This window comes from Alosa pseudoharengus, unplaced genomic scaffold (genome assembly GCF_046254945.1).
Source record: "Alosa pseudoharengus isolate Yale_2024_CS ecotype anadromous, Long Island Sound unplaced genomic scaffold, YU_APseudo_1.1 YU_APseudo_1.1_scf_6, whole genome shotgun sequence".
In the NCBI taxonomy this organism is placed as follows: Eukaryota; Metazoa; Chordata; class Actinopteri; order Clupeiformes; family Clupeidae; genus Alosa; species Alosa pseudoharengus.
Genome location: NW_027468848.1, coordinates 23,209,933 through 23,229,324, shown reverse-complemented (window position 1 = coordinate 23,229,324; position 19,392 = coordinate 23,209,933). Strand labels below are relative to the sequence as shown.

Below are 19,392 nucleotides of genomic sequence, written 5' to 3'. Positions count from 1 at the left end.
GGTATCCGGGTTGGCAACCTCGAGTCAGGGGGGAGGGGGAGGGGATACACCGCTCTATAGTAATTTGAAAGTGATTGCAGTACCAGTTTTGGCCACAATCTTACATATGGTTCCTTTAAAAGAAAGAAAACAAGCATTTCATTAATATGACAGTTTATATCCAACCTTGCTATTATCATTGGAATGTTAAAGGGATATTCCACCATTTGGGGAATGGGTAGACTGAGTACAGTTGAGACATGTGTTGAGACACCTTAAATATCTTGCTTGCACAGCAAGCCCAAGTTTTGATTTTTGCTATGCACATGCGTATTAGTGCCCTCTTTGATCATGGAAATTTTGAATGAGACAAGTATCTCCCATCCAAGGATATCGGCAAATGTTTGTTTTCCAAAAGAATTTCACTTCACCATGCACCTTCAACAATGAATAGCTCATTACAGTTATGTTACTTTTAAACGTAACTGGTATCATTATACAAACATTATTCTGTGTCCTAAAAACTGGCATATTTTATGGAATTGTGTCATTTAAGGTCGTTGCAAAATCTAGAGAAATGTGTGAGGTGGTCAGCGGGGGACAGTTGAGACACACATTGGATTGTGTTATTACTTGAACATTCCATTTGCAGGCTACTGTTCGCCATATCTGTTCCTATGTCACATTTTGTTCATGATGTATTCCTTTTAACCAACGCTAATTTAAATTAAATTAATGAATTTGAACTACAAACACTTTGCAATTGCTATGTTTTTATTTATTTATTCAACTTTCCGGTTAGTTAACTATACATCATTAAAAATGGGTGTCTCAACTGTAGGCTACCAGGTGCATGGGCGGATTATGAACTTTTGGGCCCCTGGGCCCAGATGTATTAAGGGCCCCCCACTTATTGTCGTATATGTGGGAGGGGGGGTTTGGGGGTCCTCCCCCAGAAAATGTTTAATTTGTTTGATGTGATTTCCTGTATTCTAGTGCATTTTGGGGATGGCCAATACTAAATTCAATCAGATTCATAGCCTACATCCTGATTTGTTGATATTGAGGCAATGATTCCATGCAAAGGCTTGGGCTTCAGGGCCCCCTGACCCCTTGGGCCCCTGGGCCTGAGCCCGGTAGGCCAGTTCAGTAATCCATCCCTGACCAGGTGTCTCAACTGTCCTCTGGGTACAGTTGAGACACAGTCAAGACAAAAATGCACCGTATGTTTATGAGCTAATTGTGGAAAATATAAACTACTTATGGGTATTATTGATTGATAATATTTTAGTGTACAAGCTAAGGAAATGGCATGTGGAAAATCACTTCTTTACAGTAGGCTATCTATTTTTTGTTTGATTTTGTGTGGGTAAAAAGTGTCTCAACTGTACTCAGTCTACCCTACACTCATTTTCCACCTCCCCTTGTCTCCTCTCAAGTTAGAAAGTGTAATAAGACCAACGGAAAATCAAATGTAGCGATTTTCTAGGCTGATTTGATATGGAACTATACTCTCATTCAGGCATAATAATCCAGTCACTAACCGATTCGTCTGCTGCAGCTCAACCTTGTTGCTGGAAGTTAGCCTACAGGGACTATTTTCAGGTGCTGCATGATATTATTATGCTGCTGTGCCCATGGTGTTCCTTGATTATTACGCTGGATGAACTGGATAAAGGTAAAAATCAAGTGTTTAACTCAAGGGGAGGTGGAAAATGAGTGTAATTCCCCAAATGGTGGAATATCCTTTTAAAAATGTATCAAAATAAGCTACAAAATATAGCAGCTAAAAAATGTATCAAAATAAAATACTGTATTTTTTTATTTTCAAACTACTTCAAAATACTTCTTTCTAAGCCTTTTTCGTCTATCCCTTCACTTGTACATAGCTACTTGGAAAAACATCTGAAAGCAATGATCCTTCCATAATCAGTCAACAGATTAGATATGCTGACCCCTCATGTTAGACATCCCAATATAAACCTCTGCCAGGGTCGGCGCCAGAGAGCAACGGGTGGGGGGGCCATGAGCACTGACAGGGCATCCTTCGAGCCTTTTGGATAACTGAAACAATATGATCATGGGGGGAAATAGTGCAAGAACATAGCGGTCATAGCCTATAGTGTTTAATAGACTAGCACACAGCGTTTAAAGTAATTATCCGGAGTAAAATGCACTTTAGATCGATTTACGGATGATTGGGGGTACATACGTTGAGTTGACATCAAAATCATGTCATTCGGATGTGTTTTGAGAAAGTTCGATTGTACCGTTTTCAGTCACACAACTCGTAGCCTGGAAGTGAGCAGGGCATTTCAATTTCGCCGCTACAAAACGCTATTTTTATACCTCTTCTACAGTTCCAAACAACATAACACTTACGTGGTAGTGAGTAGAGTGTCCCTAAAGCCAAACCGAAGTATCCCGAGGTCTTTATGTGGTCGAATAGAGAGTCCAGAATGAATTTCATCAAGCCAGTACCTTTTCGGAAATGTTGCCATCTTTGCTGTAGGAGTCTTATTGCTGGGTGTGTTGTAACACGCTCTGGAAATTCACAATTTCGTCGCCGTTTAAAAAAAAAAAAAACATAGTCCAGTATTTCTATCGAAATTGAAATGAAGTTGTATGGACTGGACTATGTTTTTTTTTTTTTTTAAAGGCGACGAAATTGTGAATTTCCAGAGCGTGTTACAACACACTCAGCAATAAGACTCCTACAGCAGGCCTAGGCTACAGCTGAGTGCAAAATCTCATCATCACTGTGTCTTTCGATTCATTTTTTAAATGTTCTTGTAAGATTCTGCTCAAAAGCAAAATGCACATAGGGTCTTCTGATAATATTGCAACATTGAACGTAGGCTATGATTGCTCGAAATGTAAAGTACAGAACTAATTCTAACACATTTATGAAGTGGCTAGGCAGAAATGTGATGGAAAGTTTAAGAGCGAACAGGATACTCGGCATGGCTTTTAGTATTTTGTGCTGCTGACTCCACAACTGTTGCACTTTCCAGCCAGTTGGTAATAGATTGCCCACTATGAATCAGTGACAATAACTCAAAGACAAACAATCCAAATGGATGACTTATTTAGAAATGTAAACTGCATTTTAACCTTTTAAGTTATTTAACACCATCACTACCACACTTATGGTGAGTTTCATCACAGTTTTTTGTACACCTTAAACTGGTGTGTGCACAACCTCTATCAATGTAAATACAAAAAAAAAGTAAAATAAAAAATCAGGTTGTCACATTAATACCATCCAATCCAATTAGAAGCCAATTATTATGACATTATCAATTATTTCTTATTTAAAATGTGAAAAATTGGAAATGTCCTTGTTTGAGGTATCTTGTCAAGTTACCATAGCACTGAAATATTTCACAGGTCAGAGAACATAGACAAATTTAAAGTCTAGAAAAAAACTGTAAAACAGAAAAAAGAAAGGAAAATAGCAAACTCAAGTGTTCCGATATAAGCTTGTGAATTCAAGTCCTTGTGCTGTCCTTGTGTGAGCAAAGGAGTGTGTGTAACCTTAGCTAGTCGTGTCTCCTCAGTTGATGCCTTTAAGCACAACTAACTTCTCAAACAGTGTTGCATTCAGACGACGCCATGGGGCCTGTTAAAGCAACACCAAAGAGTTTTTTGTACCTTAAAATAATGTTTCCAAAATCGTTTCAGTGGTTCATTCAACTCGTAACAGCGTGAACGGCACTTTCTGCATTCGCTTCGCGGCCCTCTATCGGCTATAACCGCACTATGTAAGTTTGCCGGATCGGGTAGCGGATCTGTAGTTCGATGGAATGAGACATGAGAAACTACAAATTTGCAATACATCGTACTTTCATAAAATCATGCAACAAATTCTACCTTGTCTGTGGACATTGTTATTTGCAAAGCCGGGGCTGGATAAACAAATAGTGCGTGCAACAGAGGAAAAGTTATTTGGTGTTGCTTTAATCAGTCCAGGAAAATAAACGCTTTACTGGAGCAGAGGGGCTTGACCATGCGAGGGTGCCAAAGACAGACAGAGATTTTGTGCTTTATAGATAGTTAGATAGATGTCATCACAATGTTTCACAGAAAGTATTTTACAGTATCTCATGCCAAGTGAATGAACTTGCCATGATACAGAACTTTTCTCATTCTCCTCCTCCTTTCTCCCTGGTGTTAATTATCATTTTATTGTTGTTTGTGGTGAAGTCTGATCACCTAATGTTTGTTTTTGGTCTCTAGTGTTCTATAAAGTTTCCTGTACATACATGCTCTTTGGTGTTTTCGAACAGCTGCAATTCTGACAGTAACTTGACCAAGTGTGCCACCTCCTGGCAAAAGTTAAGTGCTGCAAATCATCTAGAGAGATGGGGTTAGGACTAAATTCGCCTTATTCAGGTGGCAGCCAACCAAAACGAGGCTCCAGGGTACACAAACCATAGGATGATTGTGTTCTATGGATTCGCCAGTAGGTGGGAAATGTATTATTAGGGGAATTCGACTTGATGAAGCCGCTTGCAGCCGTCTTAAGCTGACTGCATATTATTCCTGAGATTCTGATTCGTTTTCAACTCGGAGTTGTGCATACTGTACGTCATGGTTGAAAACGTGTGGTCAGACTGTGGGTGGGTGCTTAAACAAATATGAGAAATAACACCAGAACGCACTGGATCCTGCTAGCCTACTCTGTGCATAGCCCTCAGCCGGCACTTCAATATTGCACTTTTGTGCCTCTGTTTGGAGCGGATAGGCCAACTTGAAGGTGTCGCTCCGTTTCGTAGTGCGGTATGATTTTCAAACCTCTTTATAGCCCCAGCTATTTTTCTCCCAGCTAACTCCTGTAGTTCGCTTTTCACTCTGTATGCTAATATTTCTTGTAGGCAAACAGTAAACATTGTAACATTGTCAGGAGATGGGTCAACCAGGTAGCCTATTTAAGAATAAAAGTAAGATAGACTTTATCCAAAGAATCAATTAGAATAAGTCAGGCTCTGTGTTAAACTGTCCATCAATGTCAAAATGATTGTGCCTAGTAGTGCCCACATTTACTATTTACAATATTGAAAGGGGAGATAAAACAGAGTTCATCAAGAGAAATTAATTATTCAAGTATACCATCAATGGGCCCATACATGGTTTATTTTATCCATTCTCCAGGTGGATGCGTGTGTGGACTAATAGACCATCCACCGGAGCTGCATTTAATAGTAGGCTTAGCTTATTAGGGGTTTGCACGGACGTCAAGTTCTGGGCGGTAACCCAGCTGCATTATTCTGGCATTATTCTCCTTCCTCCCTGGTTTTTAATAACTTTTGGAAGTCGATACCTACTCCAGATGTTTTTCTCGGTCTGACCTATTGGTACAACTTAAACACGGCAATAATTAACCATTTTCCTTAACGATGTTAGCAGGGATGGATTACTGCACAGGCCTACCGGGCCCAGGGGCCCAGGGGGCCCTGAAGCCCAAGCCTTTGCATGGAATCATTGCCTCAATATCAACACATCAGGATGTGGGCTATGAATCTGATTGAATTAAAGTATTGGCCATCCCCAAAATGCACCAGAAGGAAATCACATCAAACTAATTAAAAATGCCCCCCCCCCCCCCCCCCCACCTCCAACATGTACGACAAATAGTGGGGGGCCCTTAATACATCTAGGCAGGGGCCCGAAAGTTCATAATCCGTCCATGGATGTTAGGGATTTACTTCAGTGCCTAATGCTTTCTAATGAGGCGAGTATCTCCAATATGGTGACGTCCAGATCTGATGACACGCCGTGCAAACCCCTAATACTCTGGCCCGTCAACTATGGGCTAAGAAAAATACTGGCTCGTGGCCAAAGTTATTTGCCGACTCCTGCTCTACGAGCTAACCATTGTTTACACTCCTACACTGTTACATGTTTTCAACTGAACTAGTTAACTTAACTGAACATTGTTAATGGAGATGGACTAGGCTATTTCTGTTTGTTATGCACTTCATTGAAACGTGCTGTAGGCCTGGGCTACATTTTGCACATGCACTTGCATATTTCTCAATATGAAAACTTCCTTATTTTCAACTGAACTCAAAGATAATGAGCATATGGAGTATTTTTAGGTTGTTGTGCCCTTTATCATGTGTCCTTCATGTTTTGCATTTATTTCAGTTTATTCAGCTATATTTCTGAAGAAGACATTGTGTTGCCTCAGGCCCGCTGCACATCTTTTTAAATTTGATTTGAAATAATCAAATATGTCTTAAAGTTAATTCATAAAGTGACTTTCTTTGCATTCATTGCTTTACATGGTTAGTATGGACTTCTGGAAAGTTCTGAAATGCAAAATAATAGAATTGTAATTCTGATAAAATATGTGCGATTAACTATAGAAATTCAGCGATTAATTGCGATTAAGAAAAAAAATAACCGTTTGACAGCCCTACTTTCAACTCATTTACCTTCTCTCTTTGTAGACTGTGAGTTTGATTTCATAGGAATTTTAACATGTTTCCCAAGTGACTATCAGATTTATTAACATCGTCCTCAAACCTTTTGGAGAGCTACTTAGAAACAGGGAGCTACTGGTACCTGTGGGAGACCCCTGGTTTACACAATGGCCGCCGCTTGAATAAGGTGAATTGTGTATAATTTTTATTTGGGCTTGTTTCATGTAGCCCTAGGACATTATTTTAAGTACCTGTCTGCTTTTCATTCCCACAGTTTCCCCATTGTCATCACACACACACATACACATACACCCACACACACATTTGATTTTTAAAAATTGAATTAAATTAAATTCAAAAAGAAAATAAAGAAAAATAATATCTATAATATGTGACTGACTTTCTCTTATATATCTCCCATCCATATGCAGTTTTTGTCAAATAAACTGTAACATCCATTCAAACCAAAATAGTAGTTTATTTCAAACCACATATATATACAGAAACACTTTATATAAAAGGAGAATGCGCATCTCATCACATTACAGTTATAAAGTCTTTTCAGCAAAAGGCCAAGTAAAACAGGCAAAAGAAAATCTGGTTGTCCCACAGCTATAACCCCATTTCTCCCAGCTCATGCTAATTTGGTCATTCAGATAGTTGATTTAAGGAATCATGGAGATTATTTAGCCTCTGAAACAGGCATAAAGGTATGTTGCCGCCAATTTTATGAGGTCACTGTGGTCACAAAATGTCCCTGTTGAATATTGTGGACTGTACAGTATGTAAAATGTAGATGTGTAACCACATTGAACATGTAATCATGACCGTGCAATTTAGTCTCTGAAATTTTATATTTGACTCTACGTACTTATCAATTTACTCAACACTTAAGCGATAAAGACAAAATGAGATATATCAGTGATCTCTCAGTTTGGATGGCTGGCTCTCTTTGTACAGAGCAAAAAACTGTTATTGTAACCAACTAATTTGAGGTGGATCTGGTGCAAAAGAATAAAATGTTAATATAATATCCCCTCAAATCCACCTATCTGTGATATGATTGAATGTTCCTAGACCCCGTCAAGTGCTTCTGTCTTTCAGCATGACATATTCGTTGCCACCAGAGTCTCCCCCGGCAATGCTTTCCTCTGTAGTCCGTCGGGCCTCTTTGGACAGGCGGTCGAAGCGCCGGAGGAAGAAGATCACAGAGGCCAACAGAAGAGCCTGAGGAGAGGGATTACATATCAGAAAGAAAGCATACACACACACACACACACACACACACACACACACACACACACTCATTATCCATCCTCAGACTAACATATATGAAAACAAACACATTCACCACACACTCACAGACATATTCACTCCTTCTCACTCACACTCATACACATACAGTGTGTGTGTGCGTGTCCAAGATATTAACACACATACTGTACATGCGTGCGCGCCTTGGCACATAAACAAAGCCTTGTGTGTGCAAGACAAGACCCTGTCTGTGTTTCACATACTGTGTTCTAATTCACATAGGCTACTTCTGTACTTACGATACCTAATATGAGTGCACAACTTGCACTCATAGGTATTGTAAGTACAGAACCATATTAAAAACACGGCTCCTGTGTCAGCACACTTACATATACTAGCCACACCTTTACACATACCTGGATGATGATGAAGACGATAAGACTTATCTGGGATGCTAGAGCTAAGTCGCAGAACCAGTAGCGGCAGGATGAGAGCAAGTCATGTTCCACCAGATTCACCACCAGCGTACCCTGCAGGCCAGGGGGAGAACTACAGCTCACGTTCCTTGTGAATACAGAGAGGGAGAGGGGAGAGTAAGCCACCAGCTCATGACCTCTCAACAGTTTAGGAAGTCCTTAAGAATTAGACTGCAGGTTAGCACAACAAGCTACAGAAGAGGGATACCAGCTTGTCAGTCCTCAAAGTTTTAAACTGACTCCCCTCTCGTCTGTCACTTTTTCGGCTTAGTCTCTCTTAAAAACATTCTGTATCAAAATGTAAAGGGCTATGTATAGGATTCTGTAGGATTCAAGTTGTTTCAACGCGCTAAAGCCACTACAAAGTAGTAATACATGAGAGATGGCCCGTCTGTGGCTGGTCATCATAATCTGGGCAACACAGAGCATAGGAATTTTGACATCATGCCAGTTTTGAAGCATTTCTTCAAATTCTATTTGAGCTCACACAGTTTACACGTGTTCACATACCTTATTAGGCCATCGTTCCTCTGCTTGAGAAGCCATCCTCGCAGGTAGAGGATGCCGCAGTCACATGACCAGGGGTTGCCATGCAACGAGACGCTCCTCAGACTAGTTAGTGCATCCAGCACTCCGACAGGCAGCGCAGTCAGGCGGTTGTCATAGAGACGAAGCTCTGTGGTGCCCGCGGGGAAGGAGGTGGGCATGCTGGAGGTGGTGAGGCCACGCCTACTGCAGTCGACCACGCTCCTGGTGCAGGAACATGGAGATGGACACGCCTCCACAGCAGCACTTGCAGCAGTCATGATGCTGAAGACCATGGACATGATCACACAGCCTGTCTGGAGCCCCATACCTGCACACACACACACACAGTGGTTAAAGTGGGATTTGGCAGGTGGGGGAACCCTAAAATCCAGTGTCGATGCAACGGCGTAAAATGACTCATTGTTGGACAACATATTGAGTATCGTGGTGTAGCAATACTTTTTGGACAAGAATTGCTAGCTTCTTGGTCACCTCTGTACACACGAAAAATTAACTCACCATTTATTTTAACAATATTATCACGCTATATCATTGGTATAGTATAAGTATATATACTTTTTTGATCCCGAGGGTCCCTGCATTTAACACAATCGGTGAATTAGTGAAACACAAACAGCACCCAGTGAACACACAGTGAGGTGAAGCACACACTAATCCTGGCGCAGTGAGCTGCCTGCTACAACGGCGGCGCTCGGGGAGCAGTGAGGGGTTAAGTGCCTTGCTCAAGGGCACTTCAGCCGCTGCCCACTGGTCGGGGCTCGAACCGGCAACCCTCCGGTTACAAGTCCAGAGTGCTAACCAGTGGGCCAAGGCTGCCCAATAAAAGAATGAAATGTGCACACAAACACACACACACATTTTATGTGAGCTGGGTTCTGCTCGAGGAGAGTTTTCAACGCCTTGTGCTTGCTAAAGGGAGTTCAGCCATTGTGCTCTGAGAAGCATGATGCAGTTCAACCGGAAAGTTTTCAGACCCTTTCAAGCTTTCCACATTTTGTTATGTTTCAGGCTCATCTTTAAACACATTCAATTACTTTTTGTCAACAATCTACACACAATACTCCACAGAAAGCAGGTGTTTAGAGTGTAAATTTATTAAAAAAAATAAAAGTCTGAAGGGTCTGAAAACTTTCCAGTTGCACTGTACTGTATACTTAAATACATAGATTTTAATTTCACGGAATCAGCATGTGCAGAGTTGTTTCTAATTATCAGTTTGATACATGATTTATAAAAGAGGTGTTCACAGCACCTCAATTCACAGTGCACTTGTTATGAGAGAGCTACATTGTATTACAGTGCAATAATACTGAGGTATGAAGAGCAGTAGTACTGTGAAAATAATTATGTTGGGGTTAAATTCCCTGACATAATTACATGTTATTCTTTAATATAATACAATTCTGAAGTCATGTCATCATGTGATTGTATGTACTTCAGTGACTAATAAAGACTTGATATCATTTCAATAGAAGACCCAGCTCTTGATGACCAATAGTCCAACATGCATACTAGCTATTGACCATTGACTCTTGTGAAGATTAACCTCTTTATAATGTTTAATTCCAATAAACACAGAGTTTGTATCAAATCCAAGACTAAAATTCAATTATAGTAATATGTGAAAACTGCTGGGTCTTGACAGACTGCATTCCAGAAGCTTTTGCGTGACACATTAAGATGGAGCAGACTGAGCTGGTTTGATGGTGCACACTGCATGTGATAGGCCTAGTGGCGCAAATTAGACCAGTCTTCTAAAACTGTTTTTACGCTTTGTGAACGGATTGCTTCAGTTGCTGACTCAATTCATTGTATTATTTTACTCTTTCCCTTGTGCTTTCATTTGTATTCAAATGAAATTGCCTTGCCATATTGAAAACTGTACTATGGAAATGGTAATAGCCTACTGAAATAACTTACAATACCCCTCTTGCTGAACAAACTAGGATGGTCCATGCAGGTCCATGTGTCTACAAAGACCCAGTTCGATCCTGAACGGCAGTCATTTCCCAATCCTACTCCCTTCTCTCTCTCACACACACATTTCCTGTCACTCTCAACTGTACTATCTGCATAAAGGTGAAACGATCCTAAACACATAACATATACTTTGAAACTGTTTTTCATTTTATTCCAAGCACAGATGCTATATAATGGTAGTGATTACATTGGCATAATATACAGAAATATCAATGAAATGACACAGAATGGCCGTGTTCACCTCAAGAGCCCACTCCTGTCCCCTTGTGATATTCACGCCAATTTAAAAGTGGACATTTTCTGAAAGCCTCAAGTTCACAAGTTCTGTATACACGGTTCCTTCTTCACATTGTCATCGTTAGCTAACGAGTTCAATTTGATAGCAGGATGAGTGCGTGTGGTATGAGGCAAGGCCCATGGGTGGCACACGGTACCACTGAGACACACCAGGAAACAGGGGAACACAGCGAGCATGCAGGCGACTGATAAAGACATGAACAGGGCATGGCAGGAAGGGAGCAGACAGAAAGACAGACAAATAGGTAGATAGAGAAAGAGACATAAAAGAAAGAAGAGAAAAGGGAGAGAAAGAAAGACATAAAAGAAAGACAAGGAATGATAGGAAATGTAAGCTGCAGGACAATGTTATAAATGATCTTATTTAATGTCCTCTGGCTTTCACAACATACCATGTTATGTGATGTATTTAATTTCTATACATTTCTTAGAAGCATTGCTCATGGACACCAAGACAGTTCTCATATGCTGCTTATTTCCACAATATAAACTTGGATTGTTTGTACAAAATGAATCTCCTCATGCATGAACAAAGTGGTTCTATCGACATACCATTTATCATCACATAACTAAACCCCACGCCATCTATTATTGTTAAATTAGACCCCACTCAAAATCACTCCAGGTTTCGATGTTTACTTAGTGTTAATTAATGGGCAAACATGATCAGGTTCGACAACATTATGGCATTAACTATGCGTCATTCTCTGTACCAACCTTTTCCCGCTTAAATAAAGGTAGGAAGGTGGCTGAATTTGCCATGATTTTTTTATTTTAAACTTGATTTTGATTAGAGTGCCAACAAGTTCTTACCTTCCTCTGGAGTGTGTGCTGCGCCTGTATGTTGTAAGCGACTGTGTGAGAGTGAGTGTTTGAGTCTGGAAGTGCAATGGCAGAGACAGCAGAGTGACGCACATAGCTGGTGCTCACAGATAAACCTACTCTGCCCAGAAATATACACACTCACAAAAACACCAACACACACGCACACACACACACACACACACACACACACAGTAGCATACAAGCATGCACAAGCATGCAGAAAACTCTTTTACTGTATAACAAAATCTAACATTTTCATTTATCTTTCACATTTACAGTATTTTGACTAATTGTGAAGGGTGTTGAGAAAGCCATGGCTACAATAACTGAAATAAAGTGTTTTCATCTCATTGTTACTGTTGCTTAGACAGACAAAAGATTTAAGATCATGTTTCCATCATGACACGTATTGTCTCTGTATACAATCCATATGTTGATTTAGGATGTAATTAATTTTAGACATGTCGTACTGTACTGTACTCCGTACTTCTCAATAGTCTGAATGAAAATAAAAATGTATAAAAACATATAAGAATATATCATATTAAATTATTTACCCCCCCCCCCTCTCTCTTGCACATGCACACACACACACTGTCAAATACCATCACTCTCTCTTCTCCCTCTCTCTCTCATACACACACACAGTCTCTCTTTATTTGTCAGTTTATCAGTCTATTTGTCAGTTTATCACGCACACATAGGCCCTCACCCTCTGCTTGGTATTTCTATGCCATTCTCCTCCTCTTCATCTCTCTTATCTCTTCTGTGCACATTCTGCAATGTCAAGAGGCCACTGTCTGAACACTGTCTGCGTACAGAACTTGTAGGCTAAATGTGAAAATAAAACAGACATACCGGAATTCTAAAGACAGTTACATCTTTGAAGGTGTGCTGTCTGTCTGTCTGTCTGGATCTGCTGAGGGATCCGGTGACCGTGGTGATGCCATGCAGCCAATACAATGAGGGCTGTGGATAGACATTCAGTCTGAGACCAGCGGAATAAAACACATGTTAAAGGTGCTGAAAGTTTTTTTCTTTTAGTTCAAAAACATTCAAAAATGAGAAATAGCAAAACTATACTTCAGGAAAGTATAGGTCCTTTCCATCAATGACCTAAGTCTTAAGACTTATTCCACATCTACGTTAACCGCAGACACTCTTTTGAGGATGTGAAGAAGTATGATTTTTTTCAGTTTCAGCTACAGAATTTCTGTGAAGAGGAAGTCATGAATATATCTGCAAATGGTTGGTCACTTTCCTTATACTGCATATAATAACTTACTATACTTTCGCATTGGATTTTTGTATAAGCTGTTGTTGTTTTTTCAGGATGATTGAGGCATTAAAATGCTGCTTATTGTTTGTCAGGATATGCTTCACTGATTTTTAAAAATAAATATGAAGTAAGACAGAAGTTTGGTGTGAATGTTATATATCCAGTCCCCTGATACTGTTTTTTATTTGACAACACCGAATTTTGGGTGACCAGCGAAGACCCAGTGGTTTTCCTATCTGGCCCACTTGGTAATGAAGTTGAATAGACCTCCAGCCGAATAGAAACCAGACCACATTCACTACCCTGGGTTTTGGCTGCAAGAGTGGGGGTGATCAGTGAAGCTGTCACAAATGTACTGTTAAAGTAGTTAAGAGTGTAAGCGGGTCAGTGTCTGTCAACTGCTGTGTTGTGCTTACAATTTATGCCACACACTAATTAAGATTGAGGATTGGTAAAATGAAAAGATCTATGAGAGGTAGGCTAATGGAAGAGACTCTTCCTCAGAGCTCTCATGTTCCTTCTCTCTGGATGAGAGAGGAACATGACAACACAACACAAGATGGTGGAAGATTTCAAAACAATTCATTCTCTTATGTTACACCAATAGCTGAAATATACACCTCCCCCCCTTGCTATGTGGAGTTATGTATAGTCTTCAAGTTGCCATAAGGCAAGCCACACACCACTCTTCCATTGCCTTGCATTGCGTTGCGTTAATAGCCCATGTGATACAACATGGCATTTAACAAATCTCTCTCAGGGATGCAGTCTCTCTAGCCCATGTTTATAATAATCTCGACACCATTATTTAAAGGAACCATATGTAAGATTGTGGCCAAAACTGGTACTGCAATCACTTCCAAATTACTGTAGAGCAGTGTATCCCCTCCCCCTCCCTCCTGACTCGAGGTTGCCAACCCAGATGCCGAAACACTACTGATTTTGTAATTAGTAGATAGGTAGAGGGTGGCGCATCAGGCCAAAACACAACATGACATGACAAAACACAACATCAACATCAGTTGAGGGCTGCAACTTCACTTTTTAAATGACAATATCCTGGCCAGACTACTGTTGTCAGTGATATAAGTATTTGAAATGAACATGATTTCTTAATGTCTAGTGACATATCAGGGCCATTTTATGATTAATTGAAATACATTTCTTACATACGGTTCCTTTAAGGCTATCTAAAATCTCTTTGAGACTGCAATCATTCAATTGATAATTTTCTTAATTATACTGTGAAATGGTCAAGTATGGTCAAGTTCTGTGTGTAAGCTCATGCTGTCTGGATGTTGCTACTGGGAGGTTGAGTGGAGAGAGAAGTTAATAGGCCTAGCCTATTGTAGCCTCAACAAATATTTACAGATATTTACCACATCAACAGATATTTACTTTGCGTGTCTTCGACGTTGAGATGGTGTGGCTTTCACACAAATAATTAGAGAATTACATATTATTTTCTCCAGTTAATTGTTATGAGACTCCGTGTGATAGGGTAGGCCTACCTTGTGAGTAGGGTTGCCACATGCACTGGATTTCCCGGGATTGTTCTCTTTTTTGAGTGGCTGTCCCGGATAATTAATAATATTTCCCAGGGCACGAATTGTCCAGGTTTTTTGGTGAAAATGAACTTCTGATTATAATTTCTGCTAGTTTAAAACAGTTTTGTTCTTGGTTGTGTTTATCGTTTACATCAAATCCCGTGTAGCCTATGTACAGTACACAGACATAAAAGGCATGCTTTTTGGTTATTGTCAGCAAAAATACAGTTTACATTATTACCTAGCAACTGCCGCGCAACCACAGACCCAGACCCCACTTTGTAGTTACACGTGCATGTCCTAGTTGCTCTGTAGGCTAATATAACAGCATCAGGGAAAGGAGTCCAATGTGAGTGCGTGTGTCTGCGTCAACGAGTGCATTAGGGCAAATATAGGTAAGAAACTATAGGAAATGTTTCAAATTGTATTCACCACGCGCATCACGCACAGGGGCACCAAGGTACAGAGGGGGTACCAAAATGTAGCCAATAAATAACTTTACTGCTAACTGCTTTTCTCTCCTCGAGAATGTTTACGATGTCAAAATGCACCAACTTTGTGTCACATGCAAGGATGATCATGCAGCAGCATCTAACTTGAACGTTACTTACTCTTATTAATTGGGAAACTCATCTTGAGTGCACACCAGAGAATGAGAGACTGGCAGGCTCCAGGTGTCATTGTTGGTATCCCCTTTTAATATATGAAACATATAACTGCTTGTACAACTTAATATTATGCATAGTATTGTTAATATTGTGTTATCAATGTGGCACAAACAAACAAGTCTAGATTTTATGGATTAGCCTTATATCTTACAAGAGCTGGTAAAAGGGTTTTATGAGAAAGCTTAGACTGAGCTACCTTAAAGTGACAATGCACCATATAGCCTAAGATCAACCGCATACAATTACGAGGTCCCGGATTTTCACAAATCAAATGTGGCAACCCTACTTGTGAGACCTCTCCCAAGCCCACAAACTATGACGTCGTTGTCCCCTGAAATGAAATCTCCACTAGAAGGCTACCGTAGTTTTTATATCTTCCAGAATCAATACACTACCTCCATGAATGGTGGAAATTGAATTAGGCTGATATATTTCATTACAGTACACTACAGTAGGCCTACCAAACAAAAAACCTTCACGCTTAAGCATAAATTGCTGTCAACAGGAGGCTGTAAGCCAGGGATGTCAAAGTCAAATACATTAGAGGGCCAAAAAACTAATTTGCTACAAGCCGAGGGCCGGACTGTTTAATGTTTATTAAAACATATTAAAATGACTGCACGTAACCTATGGAACCAAGACTGTATTTCATTTAATGATTAAATGAATAATGACTGTGACTGAAGTGCGGGCAAAGTTTGCACAGAAATGTACGATTTTTCCCATCCTCACCGACCTTGTCATAAAACTTGTTTAAATGATCATACGATGCCTCCTTGCTGCTTTTTCGTCTACATCAGCCTTTCTCAAACTTCTTTGACATGAGGCCCAGTCAAGGCATACTTTGGGGTCATAGGGCCCACCTACATGAACCCACCCCCTCCTCCCACCCCCCATCAAATTATCATAATGATATCACAATTATTATTATTTTTATACTATATTGCTATACATGCACTTCAAAACAGTCAATGTTTAAAGTCCTAAGATTGTTCACAAAAGTTTGTGAAAACATGCACATCAGAGTACTGCTTTACTAATGTAAAATATAATTAGGCCTACAATAGTTTCATTGTTTTTGCATTGTTGCATGATGCTTGCATGAGAAATACTTCTCAAAACAACAGCAGTTATATGGGTGCTGTTGTTTTGGGATGTTTCCCTCATGCAAGCATCATGCACTGATCATGCGTAAATCACTGATCTGGAGATCTTTAACTATCTTTAACTGAGACTAATTAATAGCTTTTGTCTGACTTTAATACTTAATGCCAAACAGTGTTTTATATAGTCTGTGCTCTGTTTTTTATGGAAGTTGCATAAATCCACGTCGTTCTATTAAATGTCTTGTCTTAATTAAATAGCCTTCCAATAGGCAACGTGCACACGCATGCATTGAATAAACGCTCATACCACGACTTAATTCTATGCCTCTATGTTTGATGACACCAAACAAGTATTTCCTACTAATTGCAGAAATGTTTGTTTTCTTTTTCTGTCCGCGGCTCCTTGATCAATTGCGCAGCAAATTATCAGACGATGGCCCGGGAATAATTTCACTCTGAAGACCATTGTCCACATTGCGGACCGCGGCCCATAGTTTGACAAATGGTGACCTGCATGCTGGGTTTTCGCGTGGAAGGCTCTGTAGAAATCTGGCACCCTAACTGAAAGAGCGTGCCGTTCACAGACACCAGAATGAACGAGTTCACAGTAACGTTCATCAGGCAGTAATACAGTACGTTCAGTTCACGTTCGCTCAAAATATGAACGAGTTCATGAACTTTCGTTCAGGCACAACACTGGGGAGGGGGGTAGCTGAAAGTTGACATCTGCCCAGTAGATCTGCCCTGACTGAATACTGACATTCTCTGATACTGATGAATAGCCTAATGAAGCCGAGGCCACTTGCGGCGCCGCAGTGAGTTCGTGGGCTACCGTTGCATTGTGGGGAATGGAGTATTGGTGCGTGCAAATAGCATCCCGGGGGCCGTAGATAATTCATTCGCGGGCCGGATCTGGCCCGCGGGCCTTGACTTTGACATGTAAGCTGTAAGCTATAGGCTACTTACGAACACGGCCACCACACGCGAAGAAGTCGTTTCAAAGTTGCAAGTAAGTCAAAGTTATGACGTTCAAGTGAAACGCTTCTTAATGTAATGAAACCACGTGGATCGTTGTACAGGAGCCTACAAAAGAAGAATTATGGCAAACGCGGTGAAGGATCCAGTAGCCTGCCTACATACACTCACTGCATGCACGAACACGCCCACCACACAATAGAAAGTCATTTCAAAGTTGCGAGTGTCATTTCGAAGTTGCGAAGTTCAAGCGAAACAACACGACATGAAACTTTCTGGAGCGTTGCGCTGGAAGAATGGCCGAAGCAGTCCCGAGTAACCAGGAGCTTTTTACATGCCCGATTTGTCTTGATCTGTTGAAGGATCCAGTCACTCTTCATTGTGGACATAGTTACTGTATGGGCTGCATTAAAGGCTGCTGGGACCAGGAAGATCAGAAGGGAATTTACAGCTGCCCGCAGTGTAGACAGACTTTCACCCCAAGACCTATTTTAAGCAAAAATAATATTTTTGCTGAACTTGTAAGGCAGATACACAGTGGCGTAACTATAGTAGGTGCAGCAAGTGCAGTCGCACCAGGGCCCGTGACCTCCCGGGGCCCGTCGCTACCCCCGCAATGCAATTGCTGGAAAATTCTATACAGGTCCTTTCTGACTACCGGCGTGCCTTTGACCAGGCCAAGGCTACAGCGCAGACGCTCGCAAATAAATGGGGGGTTCAGAGTACATTTGAAAATGTTAGAGCACGGAGAGTGAAGCGTCACTTTGACGAACTATCGGAAGATGAGCGCTTAACCGATGCAGAGAGATACTTCAAAGTGCAGGTATATATTTAACTCTGGACATCACAATCAGTCAGCTCTCCCAAAGATTTGCAAGTATGCGGGAAACTTGTCATGTGTTTGAGTCTTTACGTCCTATGACCCTTCAACTCGCAGGTGATGATGAACTGCTTGAAAAGGCAAGACGTTTGTCAGACCATTATAGCAGGGACATTGCACCGACATTCCCAACACAACTCCTCTCATTCAGGTCTTGCTTTAAAGCAGAGATTTCACAGAAGTCATCTATTTTTCCACTTGCCAAAATGCTGGTGGTAGATTATGACAGTGTAACATCCACATTCGGGGAAGTGTGTACTGCTCTCATGTTGTTTCTGACATCGGCTGTGACTGTGGCAACAGCTGAGCGATCTTTTCCCAAACTCAAACTTATTAAGACCTACCTAAGGAGCAGCATGGGGCAGGATAGGCTCAGTGGGTTAGCTATCCTGTCCATTGAAAATACGAGAGCCAGAGCATTAAATATTGGGAACATCGTTAACGATTTTGTACAACGAAAGGCTCGTAAGATGGCCTTCTTCTAATGGCCTAGTTCACGTATTGGGGATTGTATGCATATGAATGATTTTATTTGGTTTCTGCGCGGTTAAATAAGTTAGGCTACATTAAGTTTTGTTTCTGCTCAGTGTGAGTTTATAAGCAAGCAACCTAAGCTTGCAGTTTCAGCAGAGGATTGAATAGGCGCATTGAGCGCATTGAGTGTTCCCATAATTCCATGCGAGTTGATGTTAATGCAGTAATATTAGATTACCCTGGCCTGCAGGCCGTTAATAAAATTATTTTTAATGTTTTCACATGTAATGGATCCTATGTAGTCGTGTGTTACTACTACTAAACTACTTCGGTGCCTCAGGCCCTTTGCATAAACAATTGAAGTCACCCTTAATGTGTATTGCATGTATCAGAGTTAATTCATCCTGGGTCAAAGATTGTTGGTATGGGGCCCGCGTAACGCTCTCGCACCTGGGCCCATCATTGGCTTGTTACGCCACTGCAGATACAGAATACTATAATTCAAACTGTTGCTCCTGCTCCTGTTGTAATAGGCCTATTTGCTGGACCTGGAGATGTGGAGTGTGATGTATGCACTGGGAGAAAAATCAAAGCTGTCAAATCCTGTCTGGAGTGTCTGGTGTCTTATTGTGAAATTCACTTGAAAGCCCACAATGATGTAATCCCTGGCCGAAA

The 19,392-nt window shown here is 40.8% G+C and overlaps 2 protein-coding genes across 3 annotated transcripts in view; one reads left to right on the top strand and one right to left on the bottom strand.

Annotated features, from left to right (window-relative positions):
- LOC143105508 (tripartite motif-containing protein 16-like) overlaps positions 1-19,392 on the top strand; it is a 175,893-nt gene that overhangs the window by 149,853 nt on the left and 6,648 nt on the right. The window lies entirely within an intron of this gene.
- gp1bb (glycoprotein Ib platelet subunit beta) lies at positions 6,866-17,410 on the bottom strand. Of its 2 annotated transcripts, XM_076269483.1 has the most exons (5): positions 17,355-17,410; positions 12,647-12,776; positions 8,648-8,993; positions 8,078-8,225; positions 6,866-7,634 (listed from the first exon to the last, which is right to left on the bottom strand). In XM_076269483.1, the coding sequence occupies exons 3-5, from the start codon at positions 8,989-8,991 to the stop codon at positions 7,491-7,493; spliced, it is 636 nt and encodes a 211-aa protein (XP_076125598.1). In that variant the 5' UTR covers positions 8,992-8,993; positions 12,647-12,776; positions 17,355-17,410; the 3' UTR covers positions 6,866-7,490. The 2 variants fall into 2 exon arrangements, with proteins under 2 accessions (XP_076125598.1, XP_076125597.1); XM_076269482.1 differs by lacking the exons at positions 12,647-12,776; positions 17,355-17,410 and adding an exon at positions 11,777-11,953.